Source organism: Coloeus monedula, assembly GCF_965178545.1.
Source record: "Coloeus monedula genome assembly, chromosome: 14".
NCBI lineage: Eukaryota > Metazoa > Chordata > Aves > Passeriformes > Corvidae > Coloeus > Coloeus monedula.
Genome location: NC_138794.1, coordinates 20,466,265 through 20,478,863, shown reverse-complemented (window position 1 = coordinate 20,478,863; position 12,599 = coordinate 20,466,265). Strand labels below are relative to the sequence as shown.

The 12,599-nt window shown below is 51.4% G+C and overlaps 1 protein-coding gene across 4 annotated transcripts in view; it reads left to right on the top strand.

Annotated features, from left to right (window-relative positions):
- Window positions 1-12,599, top strand: part of CSNK1G1 (casein kinase 1 gamma 1) — a 104,676-nt gene that overhangs the window by 86,910 nt on the left and 5,167 nt on the right. For 2 of the 4 annotated variants that reach the window (XM_082290510.1, XM_082290511.1), the window contains exons 11-14: window positions 841-945; window positions 5,578-5,685; window positions 10,166-10,272; window positions 12,445-12,468. In XM_082290510.1, coding sequence (XP_082146636.1) covers window positions 841-945; window positions 5,578-5,685; window positions 10,166-10,272; window positions 12,445-12,468 — 344 coding nt within the window. Of the gene's footprint in view, window positions 1-840; window positions 946-5,025; window positions 5,097-5,577; window positions 5,686-10,165; window positions 10,273-12,444; window positions 12,469-12,599 lie in introns of those variants that run through there. The other 2 variants (XM_082290513.1, XM_082290512.1) reach the window with 2 other exon arrangements.

The window sequence follows — 12,599 nt, the reverse complement described above, 5'->3', positions numbered from 1 at the left end:
GGACCATGACCCTGATCTCGTTGCATCACCTTTATCATCAAAAGCCAGTTAAACTCAGAAAGACCTTGGGCAAAGGATGTGTTATGGGGAAATATGGCAGAAGAATCTAAAGCTCTTTGTTTTGGGTCATTCTGCTCACGACCCACCCCAAAAACCAGTAATGACATCTGTAAATGAATTGTCACTGGTGCCAGATCAAATGCCATCAGTGCTAAACTTGGTACCACTGCCAGTGCTTTACTGTCACAACTATATTTAGCATTCCCAATGCTTACCGTGCTTAGCAGAGTTCCTAAGAAATCATTCCCTTTGTGAATCAAGATTTTCTCTTCATTTTTCTTTAATTACAAAGGCAATTGATAAAGAGCACCTTGTAAGACAAGTGTGCTATTGCTGACAACTGCGGTGGTTGCCATGGAGATCTCGATGTTGGGAGCAGGGATTATGACTTTGGTGAGAAGAGAGCAGATGAAGCTTTAATTTTAACACGTCCTGTTTCTATGCAAGCGTGATTTTTACAAGTGGTGAGACGATGGGATGAGGAAAACAAGTCTGTATATTTTCAGTCGTAATAATTCTGTGTGAGACGCACTAGGTGTGATCTGACACTGAAACAGGCACCTAACTGTATCTTCTTAATTAATTTTTATAAGAGACACGTGGTGCTGGTGTCCACCATCAAATCTCATGTCTGTAAATCACAGAGAATTTATAGCCCTGGCTGTAATTCTCCTTGGTTCCTTTGGGCAGTGTTTTGATGTTTTTCTGCTTCCTACCAGCTTGACAAGGTGGGTTTCCACATGTGAGAGTCCTCACCCTGACCAACACCTTGTTTTCCAGCCTACTCCCGTGGGATCTGTCCATGTAGATTCTGGGACGTCTGCAGTGACAAGAGACAGCCACATCCACCGGGACCGACCATCGCAACAGGCCCTTCGCAATCAGGTGCATCGCTTGGCTCCTCTCCCAACTCCTCTGGCACTGGAGAAGCAGAAGCCACATGGCACTATAGATGGCTGGGGCTGATTCTTGGTCATGGCACGGACAATTTCTGCTTAATTTAGAGATTATGATTTGAGGAGAATTTTGTCAAAGCAACACGTTGTTGAAATAAGGTATCAACCAGTGGAATTCCTCGGGATCGTGAGCCAGCCAGAGTCCAGTTTGAAATGGGCTAACACAGGTTAAAGTTGATGATCCAGCCTGGTCAGACTCCCTGACTACCACATTTTTTGGGGTGCTTTTACTCATAGCACATGGACAGTGGAGCAGACTGAGAGTTGTGCTGTTGGCAGCCTGTTCCCAGGTGCCCTCTGCCCACGGAGCGTGTGGTTGCGATAGGGATGTGTGTCCCAAGAACATCCATATGTCCTTCTCAGAGCGTCCAGTTCATAGTGTGAGTGTTGCAGAGCACGAAGGACAGGCAGGGCAGAACCCTCAGGAAGGCATCATGGTCTGGATGAGCTGCCACAGAGAAGCTGAATTCCCCATTTTCTCCTTTCTCATTGTACTGTTTTGTTGGCGTTGAGAGTTTGGATTTTCTGTGGTAACAGAATTCTCAGACGTTCAGTAGGTCTCCAACTGCAGCTCCCAGCTGGAGCTGTTGCTGCTCTTATTCCCAGGGAGTGGTTCTGGGCTTATTCTGCTCCTCCCACCTCCATGTTCTGCTTGGTTTCTTGAGCTAGGGGTTGTGGGTGCAGAACCGAGCATGAGGTGTAACAACCAACCTGGGCTCAGCCTTCCTGGGCTCTGAAGGGTCACACAGCTCACATAAGGTAGGATACATCCCAGTCCATCAGCTACACTCGAGATGGCCCCTCCTTGGGGTGTTGCTGTAGGAAGCCGGGTTGTTTGCAGCATGTGTGATCAGTGTGGGCTGGAGTGTGAGCCCTGATACAGTCATCTGCTTTAATAAATTCCCTGATGGATGTAGTAACCCCTTGGTTTGGGGAGGATTTTCCAGCCAGTTTCCCATTGTCCACCTTGACCACAGACCTTCACGCTGTGTATGTGTGAGGCATCGTGTTGCCTTGACAGCACAGTGACACCTGGCTTCGTTTTCAGGCATTTTAGTTCACAAAGACCCAAAGAAATCCCAAAATATGCAGGCAGCCTGCAGGCCTCGTTCTCCTGAGCCGCACGGGTAGTCCAGATGCTGGATTGCACAGCAGCTTTTGTCATATTTTCACTTAAACATTACTTAGGATGATGAATTATTTAATATAACATGGGGGAAATCAGGTTCTTCTCACCAAAACACAAACAACTCTCTTCCGAGGGATTTTCCTTTAAAGTCTTGAGCAAAGCATTTCTCTAAAGGAAAAAGGCAAAATAATATAAACATCTCGAGCAGTGAATTGGAGGCGTGGGTTTGGGCCTCCAGATTTAATGGCCTAATTTTTCTTCTTGGGTATAATAACTGCAGATTCTCTCTTACAATATTTGGCTCCCTGTAAAGAGCTAAGGTGGGATCTCCTCTTTGTAGCCTTTTCCTCTGGAAAGTGAAGGGTTTTAATCAAAGGTGAGTGAGCTCTTCCTCCTCTTTAGTCTTTAGTCTTGCCATGGAAGCTGGTAGGAGGGTGATGAGTGTTAATGGGAACTTGATGCTCCCATGCTGTGTCAGGGGATGTTTTGGTTGGGTATTAGGAAAAGGTTCTTCCCCCAGAGGGTGCTGGGGCACTGAGCAGGCTCCCCAGGCAATGGTCATGGCCCAAGGCTGCCAGAGCTCCAGGAGTGTTTGGACAACACTCTCAGGCACAGGGTAGGATTGTTGGGGTGTCTGTGCAGGGCCAGGAGTCGGACTGATGGTCCTTCTGGGTCCCTTCCAGCTCAGAATATTTTATTCTATTCTGTTCTATTCTATTCTGAATTTAATGGCATCACTTCCTTGGTGTCGCTCCTTAGGTTGTGTTGGGCTCAGCTCAAGCTAACTTCAAACCCAGTTTGTCACGTACTTGGATGTAGAGCTAAAACAGACAAATCTGGCTCTTGTGGCTACTGGGAGCCTTTCCTGGAAATTGCTTCCAGGCTCCCAGGCTTCTCCCAGTGCTGATGTAGCTTCATTCCCTGGGCTAGTCAAGCCACCTGATGCTGTGGAAGAATAGCACTCAATATGTGCTTTCCACTAGCTCATAAAACCTGCATTTAAATTCTCCAATTGTTCCTAATCTTGTGAATTACAGCCATTAAAAAAAAATATTCCAAGGGAGATGCTTCTCCTTTGGATGTCACCAAGGACAAAAGGTGTGAGCAGCATCTCAGGCTGACAGGAGGAACGTGTAGTGAGAAGATTTGATAAACGAGATGACCTTAAGGTCCCTTCCAACCCACACCATTCTATGATCCTATGACAAAACCACCTCTAGGGAAATAGCTCTTGGTTTTGGTGCCTGTTTGGAAGAGCAGCCCCGTGGGTCACTCCATGAGGCAGTCAGAGCAAAGGGAGCAACAATGGATGTTTTATGAAGACTTCTCTTTTAATTCTCCTACTTTTTGTATGTGTTCCTGTTCTAATTGAATGACAACTTGCTAGTGATTGTTGAAGTTTATTCTAAGGTGTCTGGAGCCTTCACTGCTCAAAACCTGGGTTTATTCACTGGATCCTCTTGTTTCTTGGCCAGATCTGTGGTGTCTCATTCAGCTGAGGCCTGAGGCCAGCACAGATCTGTTTGTCCCACACTTCCCAGTCTTGGGAACCGTTCTTCCCAGTGGTCAGTTGGGTTCAGGTGTGCTGAGATCCTCCTGGGTCTTAGGTGAGTGCTGGATGTGCTATCATCAAAGCTGGGTGACTGCCTTGGTTTTAAAGACAGGTGTCTGCCAAGGAAGGCAGGAACCTCCCTTGGAATGGAGAACATGACCCTCTTCCCTCTGAATTATTATAACTTTGAAATTAAGGGGCTTTCAGGCAAAGCTATGGGAAAAGGAATAGCAGTTCTTTACTAGTATGTGTGTGGGTAACAAGACAAACAAGCACCAACACCGGCAGCACCAAGGAGCAGCAGCAGAGCCCAGGGCCGGCCTCTCCCGGCCGCAGCCCTTTCCCCTCGCTGCAGCTCCGCTCGCGGCCGCCAGGGGCGCTGGTGGCTCCCGGCCGGGCAGGGCGGCTGCGGGGATTCCCCGCGCCTGCAGGGGGCGCTGTGGCGCCAGCTCGGCCGCCTCTCTCCCTCACGCGGTGATGGCGGGAGAGCTGAATGGCGAAATGGGCTGCAGCAGGAGCCTCGGCGTGGCAGCCGGGACAGCAGGGATGAGCAGACTCCGGAGTAGCAAATGAAACTCCCCACCTGTAGCAGGAGCTGGGGGCAGGGGGTGCGGGGCTAGAGTGTAGCAGTAGCGGAGCAGTAGCAGAGAAGCAGTGGGGCTGGGCAGCGGCAGCCCGGATCCCGAACCCGGCCAGGAGAGGCTCCCTCGGAGGGGCTCAGAGCTCAGGGTCCCAGGTTTTCCCCTGAGGCACCCAAGTAGATGGTGAGGGTCCTTTCCAGTGAGGTAGGGTGAAAACAAGGTCCCAGTCCAACGCCTGCTTTTATGAGCAAAGGCTCACCCACAGTAAGGAAGAAGCAATACAGGGCTGGGCTCTGGCTGTGGCAGTGAATTCTCCCCGCATAAGCAACAGCTTGACCGTCCTCCTCCGATGTCGACAGAGAAAGGGAGCTAGGAGCTTGGCCCCATCCCCTTTCCTCAGCCTAAAATCTCGTGGTAGCTCTGCCCTTCCCAAGTGAAAATCCCTCAGGTAAGAGAGTAGCCAGCTGCACCCTTCCCCCTCCTCCTCCCAGCCACGTCTTTTATTCTCTTAAGTATGGGTAGTTGTTGTTTCTTAGCAACAGATAGGACAAAATTCCAAGAGAGAAAGAAACAAAAGGAAAAATCCTAACCTCCAGTAGTGACCCACCAGAGCTTCATGTGCAAGTGCAAAGTGATTCTTCTAATAAAACAGATGAAATTCTAGTAATTTAAATCACCTGACCTTTACATCTGTTGGGAACAAAGAGGAAACTTGTTAGCCAAAGTTTCTTATCTACTTTTCTGCAGAAACCCAAAAAGCCCCCAACCCTCTCTCCAGTCAAGCAGGTGTGGTGGATGTTTCCTTCTGCACTGCGCAGGTGAATCAGTGTGTGGAACTGCCTTTGGGTGAAATGAAATGTTTGGCTTTGGTTTATGTTGCAAATTTTAGTTTTAAAAGATGTATTTGAGGGAGGTTGAGCTTGTGAATCTCATCTTGCTGCCATGCCAAGTGCTCTGGTGTGTGTGGCCTGACAGACGTAGTTAAATACTGTCGGTGTGATTGTGGCTGTGCTGAAATCCATGGAAGTGAAGTTGTCTAAAGAAATTAATTCCAGAATAGATCTTTCCCTTCATTCAGCAGCTAGAAGAGATGAAATCCACTCACACAGTGGATCACTGCAGCCACCATGGAGGTAAATAATGAGTGCACTTGGTAAAGGGGAATTTTAGACCAGCTAAAAGTGCAAATACCTTGCTTTCTGCAAAGAAACTAACTCACTAACCAACACACCTTTATTTCTTCTCATTCACCTTTTGCCCTCTCTTCTCTTTCTCTCATGCTCCTGAACTCCTGAGCAGGCATCATCCGATCGCCGAGGGGAGTGGGAAATCCAGCCGAGCCGGCAGACAAATACCTCGTACTTGACATCTCATTTGGCTGCAGATCGACATGGAGGATCAGTGCAGGTACCTCTTCCTCCTGTTGTGTGCAGCCTTTGTGTTAAACCCCCTGAATTCTCCTCAAATTGCGGCAATGTTGCGGTCAGGAGAGCGATTTCACTGGTCCTGTCCCGTATGTCATGCTCAAGCTGTGGTTTGGGAGGGACCCGAGCTGTGATGTCCAGCACCGTGGCTTTTACTGTTTTAACAAAATTTTTTAAGCTGTTTTGAATTCAAATTTGTTAAACTGAAGACAGAAAGGAGTGGTATTAGTAGGTCTGGTCTATAAAGCACCCTCTACCTTATGTTGGAGGTGCTCTAGGGCAGTACAGGAAGCTGAAGTAGGATTTGTTGGACATTATCCCCATTAATGTTGGGAAAAGAGTTGAGCTGTTCCAAGGAAGACTACCACCAGTCTGAGGGCACGGTGGGCACAAGGTGGATCTCCAGAGGGTTCCACTGGAAGGAGATGAGCTGAGGATGTGCAACAGACAATGTTGGAGCCAGCACTACCAGTCTTTTTAAATTCCTGGAAAATTCCTGAAAAATTCCTGTTCGTGAAGCCCTACCTGTCCTGGTTGTCACTCAGGCTCACTGAGGGACCTTCTGGCACTAAAGCCAGAGTGAGCTGGCTGGACAAGGTGGAGAGAAGGTGCAGGAGTCATCCAAGCAAACCAGAACTCTGATACTGCTGCCTCTTTGGCAGAGCTTTGCTGTGAGAGCTGGGTCTGCTGTCAGACACAACACCCTGAACACTGGCTCTGGTGAAATGGAAATTAGTGCCTGGGGCAGGACAGAGCTGAGTCAAGGAAACAGGTAGTGCAGGATGTCCCTGAGGAAAATGCAGATTAGGTTGACATTTTTACTTATTCCTGATACTGAGTTGGGTTCAATGCGTTTTTGGCTTGATTAGCCAGGGTCCTCTTAATTTAAAGATATTTTACTGGGTAGCAGAGAAACAAAGATAAGGTGGACCTGATGAATGTGTAGCTCTGCTCTCAGATGTGATCAGAGAGTGACCCAGAGAAGTGTCCCAGGTCAGGCCAGATGGGGCTTAGAGCAACCTGTTCTAGTGGAGGTGTCCCTGCCCATGTCAGGGGGTTGGATTAGATGAACTGTAAAAGGTGCTTTCTGACCCAAACCATTCTGTGATTGTGCAACTTCAGCACTCAGAACAGAGTAGATGTTTTTATTCGTATTTTTTTATGTGAGGGGAATGTTTCCTTGTGACAGCAGGACTGAAGCAGCCCTAGGAATCAGATGGGAAGAGTTGCCAACCTGAGCAGTTTATGAGCTCCTTGTGCCACTGTAAGCACTAAAATCCTGCTTATCTGCAGTTGAGAACAGGAAATGAGCTGTGTGTGGCTACTAAACTGCAGAGGCTGGAATTGTTCCTCAGCAGACGCCCCAGCTCGTGCTGGACCTTGGCAGGTCAGCAGCTTCGAGCTGCCATTCCCTTTAAGGTGGAATTTGCCACATGAAAATGAAGTGGCGGCACATGAAAAGTGAGGAGGAAAATCAAAGCCTTTTGTAAAATGGAATTTAACAAGTAGCTGAACAAAGTGTGGGAAGAGCCCTGGGAACAGCGCGATTAAGTGCCAGCGCTCTGCAGAGCTGCATGGGAGGCGTGGGGGTCTGGAGAACCTGGGACAGCCCAGGCGTGATGAGTCAGGGAAGGGGTGAGGACCAAGGAGTTGTCACTCAAGGAGAGCTCTGAGCACCGTGAGCCAAGTCCTGACCTGTCCTGGCAGAGCCCGAGGGGCCTGGTTGGCAGAAAGAGCAGCTCCTGGTAGGACTGAAGTGTTCGAAATTAAGGTAGCGTGCTGACTAGGGGACGTCTGCACCAAGGGCTTCCTTCCCTTTATCCCTGGTGGTCAGATCATCCAGAGCCACCAGGAGTTCTGGGTACCACCCCTACCTCCACCCCATGGGAGATGCCTCCTTTTACCATATAGAAGGGTGAAGAGGAGAAGCGGGGGATGGAAACCGGGCATCCTTACAGCTCTGGAGCCAAGAGCAGCTCCTGGTTTTCACAGCAAGGTGCCGGAGCTTGTGCTGACATCCAGGTGAAGCATGGAAGGGCCGGGCAAACTTTCATCCCATGCAGGTTGCTTTGGGGGTTGTTGTGGTAATGAAGCAGTGATTAGTTATCCAGAAAATTATGTGGATGCCTTGGTTCGAAAGACAGGTGTCTGCCAAGGAAGGTGGGAACCTGCCTTGGAATGGAGAGTATGACCCCCTTCCCTCTGAATTATATAACTTTGAAATTAAGGGAAAAGGAATAGCAGTTCTTTACTAGTATGTGTGTGGGTAACAAGACAAACAAGCACCAACACCGGCAGCACCAAGGAGCAGCAGCAGAGCCCAGGGCCGGCCTCTCCCGGCCGCAGCCCTTTCCCCTCGCTGCAGCTCCGCTCGCGGCCGCCAGGGGCGCTGGTGGCTCCCGGCCGGGCAGGGCGGCTGCGGGGATTCCCCGCGCCTGCAGGGGGCGCTGTGCCGCCAGCTCGGCCGCCTCTCTCCCTCACGCGGTGATGGCGGGAGAGCCGGCAGGAGAGATGGAGAAGAGGCTTCCTGTACAAACCCCCAGGGGCAGCCGGTCCTGGTTCCCCTCTGGATGGTGAAATGGACTGCAGCAGGATCCTCGGAGCAGCAGGCTGGAATGGCAGGGATGTGCACACCTAACGCAGTACTTGTACTCGAGGCATGAGCTCTGGCAAGCCCCCGGTCAGAGAGAGTCCAGCTGCATTCTTCTGTGCGTCGCTGAAGCAACTTTGGCATCAGGAAAAGAGCTGCTGGCTGAGCTCGCTAGCTGGCTTCTTTGCAGAGGAAACACGGCAGGAGCCGATGGTATGGGCTCACATTAGCTCGGAGACAAAGGAAGAGAGAGGCTGTTCGGGTCTGACTCCTAACAGGTTTATTGTTAGAAGTTTCACAACCCAAACAAGCTCGGAAGGGATGGAATGTGATGGGATCGCCCCCCGAGGCTTGTCCTCAGTTTTATAGGGAATTTGAAAACCGTGGCAAAAGGGAAAACAACCAATGAGTTACAAGCCAGGGGGAGGATACAATTTAACAAGAACCACTGGGGGTAAACCGAGAGGCGGGAGTTATAACAGAGAACCAATGAACAACCGAGTAACCGGGAATTTTCCCGAAGCGGGGGAGGCGGCTTGGACCCGGGCACCGCCCAGGGGGTGCGGCTTAGGCTTCTGAGCCGCCCATCGACCCACCCTCTGAGTCTGCCTCTTGGGGAACTCGATCCAGGGGATGGGCTGGGATTGATTGGCATTACACAGCCCCAGCCCCACAGTGGGCTGGGTCACACCGACACACACCCTGGGGTGGCGAACGAAATGTATCACAAACTCCGCAGCTGTAGGAGCAGCTGTGGGGTGTCAGGGTTGGCGCAGGGTGCTGGGTTAATGTGTATCAAAAAAGCCCGAAGCAGTAGCAGAGAAAGCAGTGGTGCTGGGTACCGGCAGCTGCTGCACAGGTACCCTCCAGGAAGGCGAGAGGGGGTCAGAGTCCCGGGTTTTTCCCTTGAGGCACCTGAACAAATGGTGAGGGTCCTTTCCAGTTAGGTAGGGTGTTGATGAGGTCCCAGTTCAAAAGCTGCTCTTACGAGCAAAGGCTGACCCACAGTAAGGAAAAAGCAGTACAAGGCTGGACTCCGCAGTGGTAGTGAATTTTCCCCCACAGTAGCAGCAACTCGACCATTCCCCTCCAATCCGAGAGTGAGAGAGTGAGCGAGGAGTTGAGCCCAGCCCCTCACCCCCCAGCCAAAATCTGGAGGTATCTCTGCCCTTCCCAAGAGAAAACCCCCCATCTAAGAGAGTAGCCAGCACCCTTCCCCCTCCTTGGCCACTTCTTTTGTGGCCACTTCTTGTGCCACTCTTAGGCAACAGATGGGACAAAATTCCCTGAGAGAAAGAAAAAAACCAGTAATCCTAATCTTCAACAGTGGAGCTGCTGGGAGCTGGGGAGCTGGATGGTTATCCCTGTAATGGAAAAGCTGGAGTGAGCCATCATCGAAGGTGTGAGGCAAAAAGAGATGAGGGAATGTGTCGGTAGCTTTGGGGCGAGGACATAATTCCCAAGATTGGCTGTGTGAGGAATGAGGCTTCTGCCCACAGTACTGTCAGGCAATGGGACTGAGCTGCTCACCTGTAAAAATGTCAGGAGAAAACAATCAGCATCATACAGCTCATGTGTGTAGGTAGGGCTGGCAGTCAGTGCTCACACCAGTGCCTGCGCTCCCAGAGGGGCCTCTCGATGCCAAGTCATGTGCTGGGCACAGGAATGTGAGCTAGGGAACCCACACATAGCCCCCTGCCTGCTGCTCTGCTTTGGCTGCTCCAGCCTGGAGACTCCAAGGCACCCATGAAGCCCAGGAGCCTCCTGAGAGTGTGCAAAGAGACAGGAGCAAACAGATAGTCGTCAGATTTCCCATTCCCACAGCAGCTCTTGCCAGGGAGCCTCATGAATGGGGTGTTCCTTTGTGTTGCAGGTGGTGAGCTCAACCAACGGGGAGCTGAATGTGGATGACCCAACAGGAGCACACTCCAACGCGCCCATCACAGCGCAGGCGGAGGTGGAGGTGGTGGAGGAAGCTAAGTAAGTTTCCTTTACAACAGGCTTTCCACTGGTTGGTCATTAATCCTTCTCCTGGGAAGCGAGTGGGGACGTTTTTGTGTGGCAAAGTCCTCAATGCTCGTGTCCCATGCCCTTTTCCTTGCATATTGCTGCTTTTGTGCATGGTGCCTTCAGTGCTGCTGCTGCTGCTGCTGCTTCTCTTTGACACTTGTCATGCCTGGAGAACATAACTTTTACTCAGAGCATGTATTGCCAGATAGACATTTCAGGAGCACAGATACCAAAATACCAGGAGCTGATCTCAGGAATCCCAGTGAGTGTCCCCCATTGCAGAGGGAGAACGCACTGTGCTCTCCTGCTGTGAGTGTAGGAGTAGCTCGAGACAGCTCAGCAAAGAGATCAGTGGTCTGAGAGCTGTCACTTCATTTCTGGCTGTGAGAGATGGGTGCCAGGTATCCAGTCTGGAAGTGACTCCTGCAGAGATGGGTAGTTCTCCCTGGGGTTCTCTTGGTCCAGCCCTGTAAAACCTGAGTGAAAGGAACCAGAAGCAGCTTGTGGAGGAGGAAGTGCTCCCTCTAAGCTGACCTCTCCTGTAGCCTGTGGTCAGAAGTGAGAGCTGCTGTCAGAGCTGCTGCGTTGACCATTTTGGCTCCTGTCCTGCATCCAGCACCATCGTGTCACCTTCTGCACCTTCTCGCTGCCTCTGAACTAAACCAGGACCTGTCACTGCAGGGTCCGCACAGAGTTCTGGCGCTCTCCAAGCGAGGGGCCAATAGGCCCAGGGCTGACTTTGAACAGGTTGGTGCTGAGACGTGGCCCAGCTGCCTGGTTATTATTTCACTGGGTGATAGTGGTGCCACTTGTCCCCCACTGTTTCCCTCAGCCTTTGCTGGCACTTCTGGGTGAAGAGGAAAAGTGGCGGGTGCGAGGAAGGGTGTATTGGATGGAAAAGGTCCCTAGGTATGTGTCATCTGTGCTGGTTGTCCTGAAGGTCTTCGCTCTCTATTCCCCAGTCCCTTGGGAAGTGCCTGTGTGGGATCTTGCTCACTGGTAGAAGCCACAGAGAAACCTTCTCCTCGCAGCCCAAGAAGCCTCGGATTTGGTGCAGGCTCCTCATCAAGGTGGCAGGGAGGGGGAGATCTTGAGGAGCAGCTTCCAGAGTGGTCAACATTCCTCTTAGATATGGGTTGTGTGGCTGGCAGAGACCATCAGTTTGGCGTCATGGGCTCTGAAGGGGGTCGCCCCAGACATGCAGCTCCTAGGATGGGGCAGACTGTCACCCTCAACAGTTCTGATCCAACAGCCCAGTGCAAGGAAGAACCAGGAACGTCTCCAGCCCGTGTTCGTACAGTGAGGCCAGGTCCAGCTCACTCTCTGTGTACGGGGGAGACGTCAAGGCAAGTGGGAAGGAGCTGTGCCACCCAGGCCCTGTCCCACAGCACATGGAGCTGTCCTGTCTCTCTCCAACCCTTGTTTGTGGGCTCCCAGATTGGTTTTGGAGGTGCTGGGAAGCAGAGCATAAGCTGCTTTGCACTGACAGGTTTGGGGTCTCTTGTAATTCCCAAGCATAGATCACTTCATTCTGCTTGCCACAGGGAGGACTTTGTCTTTCCTCACATCTCTCATCACAAATCCCCTCAGGCACACAAGAAGAGCAAAGGATTTTGGGATTCTGCTCTGCAGAACAGGGTGCCAGAGAGAGCTGGCAGGAGCTGGAGCTGGGGCTGGGCTCTGTGTTTTGAGATGGGCTTTCCCTGGCACTCCACAGGCAGAGCAAATGCAAATGCTTCTGCTTGGAGTGTGCTGGAGAAAAGCTCTGGATTCCAGCTTGTGGGTTTCGCTGGAGGGCAGGTCCCAGGTGTGGATCCATCATCAGGCCCTTCTGCTGCTGGAGCTGCAGGGGACAAGAGCAGATGGTGGCCCGGAGTCCCTTTCTGATCCCAGCCCCAGATAAGAACCTGACGGGGCTGGTGCCTCTGTGGAGAACGGGTGTTTGTCAGAGGCCTCACGCCCACGGAAGAGGTGGCGAGGACAGAGTGGTGTGAGTGCTGGGGCGGGCGGCGGGCAGGCCTGGTGTGTGTCTGCCACTCTGCACTGCATGTTTGCATGGCTGCGGTGACTCGCTTCCATCCCACCTCTGTGAACTAATCGCTCTTTCTTCCTTTCTGTGTTTTTTCTCTACACTCTCTGTAGCTGCCTGAAAATGCTCAACTTGTGGTGAGTCCCTCTCTCCAGTCCACATGCAAGGGGGAGCGGACCAGACTAGACTGGGGTTGGCAAAACCAAACCCACCAAACGCTAAAAAGGCACAAAGTCAAAGCCAACCCAGAGCTGTTTTGATTTTAGGA